The sequence below is a fragment of the Miscanthus floridulus genome, unplaced genomic scaffold, assembly GCF_019320115.1.
Source record: "Miscanthus floridulus cultivar M001 unplaced genomic scaffold, ASM1932011v1 fs_552_1_2, whole genome shotgun sequence".
Classification (NCBI taxonomy): Eukaryota; Viridiplantae; Streptophyta; class Magnoliopsida; order Poales; family Poaceae; genus Miscanthus; species Miscanthus floridulus.
In genome coordinates, this window is record NW_027096931.1 from 6,385 (window position 1) to 13,729 (window position 7,345).

At 43.4% G+C, this 7,345-nt stretch overlaps 1 protein-coding gene across 1 annotated transcript; it reads left to right on the forward strand.

The window, feature by feature from the left end:
• The first annotated feature begins 1,415 nt into the window (after positions 1–1,415).
• On the forward strand, positions 1,416–7,111 carry LOC136532242 (probable serine/threonine-protein kinase At1g54610). Its single transcript, XM_066524844.1, has 9 exons — positions 1,416–1,571; positions 1,699–2,560; positions 3,132–3,416; positions 3,496–3,813; positions 4,345–4,572; positions 5,045–5,145; positions 5,246–5,330; positions 5,807–6,265; positions 6,516–7,111. The coding sequence occupies exons 2-9, from the start codon at positions 1,985–1,987 to the stop codon at positions 6,726–6,728; spliced, it is 2,265 nt and encodes a 754-aa protein (XP_066380941.1). The 5' UTR covers positions 1,416–1,571; positions 1,699–1,984; the 3' UTR covers positions 6,729–7,111.
• Positions 7,112–7,345: the final 234 nt, after the last annotated feature.

Sequence of the window (7,345 nt, forward strand, 5' to 3'; positions counted from 1 at the left end):
CATGAAACTTGAAAGACCGTACAGTGTACGCAAAACGCGTCACGGGGATATGGATAGGGAAAATAGTAGCTAATTAACTTTTTTTAGCCCATATATAAAGTATGCACTCAATCATCCATTATTACGGCACGATGGAACGAATTAAGATATAAATCGATTTAACTCTAAGAATTGATTTATTCGGCTATGCAGCGAGCAGCGAGCTAGTATCTATATTCTTTCCTACAAAATTATTAACTTTAATTATCCATACACTGTATCTAAATTTCAACCCAACAAATAATACATACTACCTCCGTCCACAAAATAAAAACACAATCTAGCTTTGAACCTAGAGAAGCGTCCTTGTCTAGGTTCATATATATATCCATCTTCACTGTGCCGTACATATATAGAGCTCGCTTTTGACTGATTCCTCTCTCTCTCTCTCTCTCTTTAACAGTGGTTGCTTGGTTTCTCCAATCTTTTTCCAGTGGAAATCTACAAGAGGCCGACACCTTGACGTTGCTATCGGTATCAACCTAATGACAGCACCTCAGGAGCAAACGAGGAAGGAACGAATGCAGTACGTGTCTGCCCACATGCACCGTCATTATTCTTTTTTTTTCTTCAATAAAAAAACGTGAGGGGAATGCACTGCTATTATTATTATTTAAATTGCGAGGAATAATGCACCATTATTCGTGCGCTGCAAATATGCTCATGGGAAAACGTTTGCTGCTTGAGATTATTGACCACCTCAGCTGCTGGGCCCCACCTCATCATCTCTAGCTCGCCCTAAATATATGAGTTGTCAGTCGCTAATGAAAAAAAGATTATGGAGTTACTAAAAAGATCAATTCAAACTTTTAATCAATGCTAGATTAAATTGGAACAATAATCGTTGATTTCCTTTTTCTCTTGCTCATGTCATGAATGCCTTGCAAGTTGCAAATATGTCCCCTCCATCCAACTCTCCACCACCATTCCTTGTCAAACGCTATCCATCCATCCATAGTTCAAGACGCGTACTCTTTTTGCATTTGCATATAGAAGTAGTAGACCTTTGACCTTTTTTCTCTCCTAGTACAAAAATCTTAGGTGCTAAGGGTTTGACAAACAAACCCATAAGCCATCAAAGTTGACACAGCTAAGCAATTAGATTGAATGCCACATTTTTTAATTTTTCTCAGTCCTAAAAATGAATATTTCCCTCAAATCTATCCAAAGTTCCAAACCTTTCATTTGAATTCAAAATCTTTCATGCTGCTGACTACAGTTTATCTACTCTACTCCCCTTATTCTCTCTAGAAAAATATCTGTTTCTCTCTCCTCTTTTTTTTCACCAACCAACGTAATTGTCTGCATAAATATAAAGGGGGGGGGGGGGGGGGGGGGGGGGGGGGGGGGGAGGTGTAGGGGATGGGTAGGAATAAAACACCCGAACAAAAAGGAAATCGACCAACTGACCGAGTGCTTGCCAAAAACCAAACAGAACAAGGACCAAAGCAAAAGGCCATCACTGACGGCAAGAGACAGAGAGAGGAGGGAGATCTCCCGAGGGCCGACGTCTCGCGATTTCCGGCGGCAAGGTTCGGTTTTGATCCCAACCCCAGGCTCCCCACCCCCGATTCGCCCCCCATCCCAGTCCCAGTCGCCCGCCGCTTCCGGCGGAGCAAACCAACCGGAGGAAAATATCCCGATTTTCTTTTTCTCCAGTTGCAGTTCGTGGTGGGCGCCGCCCGCCGACGCCTCCGTATCGCACGGTTCCGATTCGGCAGCTGCTGGGGTGAGGGGGGGAGCGCTTGCGGTGGGATTCCCGTTCGGATCTGCGGAGGGGGGCAAGCTTTCCTGCTCCAATTCGGTCGGCCAGCAATGAGGGTCCTTGAATCTTGTTGATGCGCGCGGCCAGATGCGGGAGGCGTACTGGGAGAAGGTTTCTTGAAATCGTCGTCTGGGCTTCGTTCAGGAGTGAGGTCCCGCGCCGGGATCACCCTGTCGTCCTATGGGCTGTGTCAGTTCCAAGCAATTCCACGGCGGGGACGACCATGGGGACGGCAAGCCGCGCCGGCGGCCCTCGAGCAACTCGCTGAAGCGCCTGGTTAGTTACAGTTCCAGCAAGAGGCATGAGGACTTGGAGGAGGAGGATGAGGAAGGGGTGCCTGTGCCAGCCACGTCCTCAAGCGCCACACGCCGCGCCGGGAACGATGCCAGCATGGCGAGGTTGATCCGGAAGCCTCCAGCACTGGTGGTTGAGGCTGTGCCGGCATTGCCGGAGGAGGCAGCCACTTTGGCGGTTGGTGCAGTTGATGCAGAAAGGGCGGTTGCTGCAACGACTGGGAATCGGAAGCGGCCTCCAGTGGATGTACAAGTCAATGGTGCGGCGGAGCAAGAGCCGAGGAGCAGTGGTGGTGGTGGTAGGACGGAGGGGGAGGCCAAACCAAGGATCAGGGACGTGCCCAATGGCATCCAGGGGGAGCATGTGGCGGCAGGGTGGCCAAGATGGCTCACAGAGGTCGCGGCAGAGGCGGTTCGTGGGTGGCAACCTCGGAGGGCCGAGTCTTTCGAGAAGTTGGACAAGGTTTGTCGTTATTATGGCCATTATTTTTGTGATAAATTTATCATCCTTGCTACCTTTTCCATTGGCTATCTTCTGAATCATAATTATGAGTTATTGCCTATTGGGCATAACTGTTTTTAGGTTGTTTATGGCTTATGATATTTTGATAGGTGTTGGACAAAACATGTTTATAGGGTTCATAGAATTTTTGAAGTGTCAATCTTGAGGGTTGGAACTAGTTATAAAGAAAACAAATTGCAACACTAGAAATATAGGCTTATGATATTTTTGTATGTTTATTTTGTACCACCTGGTCATTCTATTCCATTTCTGGCATAAAATGCATTACTAGCTCCAAAGTCTAGACAGACTAACACAGTGCACAAAGTAGAAAAACAAAGCATCCGCCATCTTTGATCAATGCTGCTCCTACTACATGACAACTAAATTATCACATTTAATACAGCCGCTTTATACTTTTTGTAACAGAATGCAACATTACGGAATAAGTTCTTGTTTACAATTTGAACTAGTATCGAGCCACTGATCCTATGTGACCTTACTTTTCTCGTTTCATCTTTAAATATTTCAGATAGGACAAGGTACATATAGCAGCGTTTATAAAGCACGTGATCTTGAGAACGGAAAAATTGTGGCTCTGAAGAAAGTTCGGTTTGCCAATATGGACCCTGAGAGTGTCCGATTTATGGCAAGGGAAATTCACATCTTAAGAAGGCTAGATCATCCAAATGTTATCAAACTTGAAGGTTTGGTGACGTCACGCATGTCAAGCAGCTTGTATCTTGTATTTGAATACATGGAGCATGACCTTGCAGGACTTGCAGCTACACCTGGCTTAAAATTCTCAGAACCTCAGGTTTACCCTCTAGATTTCTCCTTTGGCTTTCCATTTGTATTGAGGTTTAAGTTCTCACTTCGAAAATTGGTCATTTCAGGTCAAGTGTTACATGCAACAGCTACTTTCTGGACTTGACCATTGTCATAACTGTGGTGTCTTGCATCGGGATATAAAGGGTGCAAATCTCCTACTTGACAATAATGGCATTCTTAAAATAGCAGATTTTGGTCTAGCTACATTCTTTAATCCCAACCAAAAACAACATTTGACAAGTCGTGTAGTAACATTATGGTACCGGCCTCCTGAGCTTTTGTTGGGTGCTACTAACTACGGTGCTGCTGTTGATCTATGGAGCGCCGGTTGCATTCTTGCTGAGTTGCTATCAGGGAAGCCTATCATGCCAGGACGAACTGAGGTACTGTTTGGCTATTCTTGCTGTGATCAAACTTGCAGATGGTTGCATTATAGGAATAATGGAGTATTCTCTGCCTGCCATAACCTAAACAATGCTATAATATTCTGCAAATCTGTCATTTCTTTTATTACACTATCTGTTAGAACAAATCTGGTGCATAAAAGGTTTAGAGATGAATGCGAGTGAGTTCTTTTGAGTACTAGGGTATTTTCAGTTAAGAATCTAAAAATGTCAAGGAAAATGATATGATCTTTAGCTCAAATGCCTGTAGTTTATGCACTAAGACATCATTAGTGTTTTAATATGTGTATCTGACAACATATTCTTATTATTAACATGCATAAAGGTTGAGTGGCAATAGGCCTATTTTTACTTCCGCATGGACCAATACTTGTTTGAAGTAAATAATATTATCTGTACCTTTTTATCTTCATGATAAATGGTTAATTTATTTGTCATACATCCTCGTAGTTTTAGATGAACATCAATATGAATGTACAATGGTCTGTTCTTTTGTGTTCACTCATACAGGTGGAACAGTTGCACAAGATTTTTAAGCTTTGTGGTTCACCATCAGAGGAGTTTTGGGCTAATTTGAAGTTATCCCGAGCTACCATATTCAAGCCTCAGCATCCGTATCGCCGATGTGTGAATGATGTATATAAGGACTTCCCTACTACTGCTTTAACACTTCTGGACCATCTACTTGCCGTAGAACCTGGGAATAGGGGTACCACTGCATCTGCCCTTGACAGTGAAGTAAGTACTGGCCCTTACATTTGTTGATCTGCATGTCTTGGTCGTGCGTGCTAAATTGGCCCTTCCATTTCTTGATCTGCATGTTTGGTGTATTGCCTGCACTAAGTTATCAAACCGCAACGCATAGCGTACTTCTGCAGTGTTTACCCTGTTGGTCTAACTCCCCCCCTGTATTTATAGCTAAACGTGGACTTTGGCATTGTCATAATTTCTTTCAACTTTTTTCTGTGATTTTTCTTTCTTGTTTTTCTCTAAGTTGCAGCCTTGGGCCCTAGGGGTTCTTTCTCTTGTTTCTGTTGCCAGAAATGACTTTTACTATTAAACATTTGGACATGCATATGAGATGCTAAAACTGCTCCTAGCCTCCTAGGTTTATGTGTTTCTTACATCCAAACATTGGTATGGATCTGGTTGTTCAATCCAGAAATACAAGTTTAGTGATATTGCTGTTAATTTGTTGTTTTCTTTATAGTTCTTTACAACAAAGCCTTATGCCTGCGATCCATCAAGTCTACCCAAATATCCCCCAAGCAAGGAATACGATGCTAAGCTTCGAGATGAAGAAGCTAGGAGGTGATTCCCTCTCAGAAACCATGACATGCTAAGAATCTACATTACCAATCTTCTGTTCTCGACATTTCGTATTCAATCCAAGCGCATGGCTTCTTTATAGGCAAAGAGCAGCTGCTAAAGGACAGGAAGCTGAAGCCGGACGGAGGAAGCAACTTCCTGCACCCGATGGCAATAATGGATTGCAGGTACTGGAATTCACTTGAAATATCAAGGTCTTTTACGTTCTTGTTCTTTTTTTGCTGGTGCCAAAATGGTAACAGCATTTGGCTTTCGAAATATTGCTGGGAGATTATTGAATTATCGAAGTACCACATGTTAGGAGTTAAGTGAATCACTGAATCTTACTGAACACATATTCATTACTGTAATTAGCAGTCTACATAACCATCCAAGTATTCGTTTGGAAGTTGGTATGGATTTGCAATGCATAGAGTCTACATATTCAGACGTGCTTGAACCGTGACTAGGGGCTCATGTTGGGTTTCCACTCTAGCCTACTCCAACTTGCTTGGGACTAAAAGGCTTTGTTGTTGTGTTGCTGTTGTTGTTGTGAGAGTCTACATATTCAATTCCAGAACGAAATAGACCATGTATATCAACTAATGCTGTCGTATTCTACTGTTTCTTGTTACTGAATATTTTGTGTTCCATGACTTCGCAGCACCGCCGAGTTCAGGTGAATCCCAAAAGCAGCAGTTACAAGTTCACTCCAAAGGAGGATGCTGTTTCTGGATTTCCAATCGATCCGCCAGCAAGAGCTGCAGACAATGGTTACCCTCAGCGTGTTCCTTTGATGCAAGCTGGCCGTTCTTCCTCCACTCTGGGCAGATCAAGTGGAATGGATCCAAAGGCCCAAAGATTTCACACCTCCCAAATCATTACTGCTGAGATGTCCAACCAATCTACTGCATCTGGGCAGCGAGGCAATGCTCCTAAGATGTCTAACCTTGGGGAAAGTGCCAGGAGACAATATTTGAGAGAGCATCGGTCCAGTTCAAGATACAGTCAGCTCACTGGTGCTGACCCTTCTGATAGACCTGAATGGAATCATCAATTCCAAGAAAGACCATCATCTTCCCATCGGAAAGATGATGCTGTGGCAAACAAAGAGCCTACAGTGGTGAGTTTTGAACATCCACGGTTGTTTAAATAGATGTTTTGTCTAAATGTCTTCGTAAAATAGTCTTCGGTCATAGCATATAGTACACGGTTTTATTCCTCCATTCCTATATGCTGTTGACTCTTAGAGGTTTATATAGACACTTTTGTGTCATTCTATAGAATGCTTGGAATGTGTTCGACACATGCCTGCCAAAGTGTAGGAATCAGTTTATTGGTGCGATATGATGAGAATTTTTCTCCTTGTTCAGGTGAATGGCACAAAGAAGAACAGAATCCACTATTCAGGACCATTGATGCCTCCTGGAGTGAACATGGATGAGATTCTTAGAGAGCATGAGCGACAGATCCAACAAGCGGTGCGAAGAGCCCGCCTTGACAAGGGAAAGGGAAAGCACAACGGTGAGAGAGGCCAGTCAGAGGCACTGCTGTATACTACCGGGAATGTCAGGGCTGACCGCTAAAAAAATTCAGTTTGGTGTCGACCCCCTGAGTGGAGCAATCATCAAAAGCATAGCAAATAGCATTGAATCCTTTCTATTTTTCTGCCCCCCCCCCTCCCCCCCCTCTCAAGTGGAGAGGTTTTTTGTTTTGCTAGAAACTCCACCCCTGATGCGGTTTGGTACCCAGGAGGGCAGCTGCCAAAAGAAAACCTGTTCCTGTAGAGATTTACCGCCCCAGAGTTTAGCATAGGCAGTCTGAAATATTTTCTGAAGATTTGTTGGTTATCCATAGCCATCAATTGTATATCTCAAGAGTACTCTCCCGAAAAATGAAAATTGATCCATACACTTGTTTTGGCATATGACAAGATGAAATACAAATCGAAATACAGGCCACTGCTATCCTCTGAACTCTTGTGATTCTGAATGTACTGATGCCTGAGTGATGGGTTTTATCCAGTTTGGATTTCTCTGGGCATCAAAAACCAAAGCTGGATGGTTTTCTTGAAAATCATCCTGGTTTCATTGACAGGGCATCTACATGAACCTTTTTTTTTTACGTAACAGCATGAGCTTTGCCCTTCAATTAAGATAGAGAAAGAACTTGTGACATTTGATCTCCCGATGTCCTTTACTCT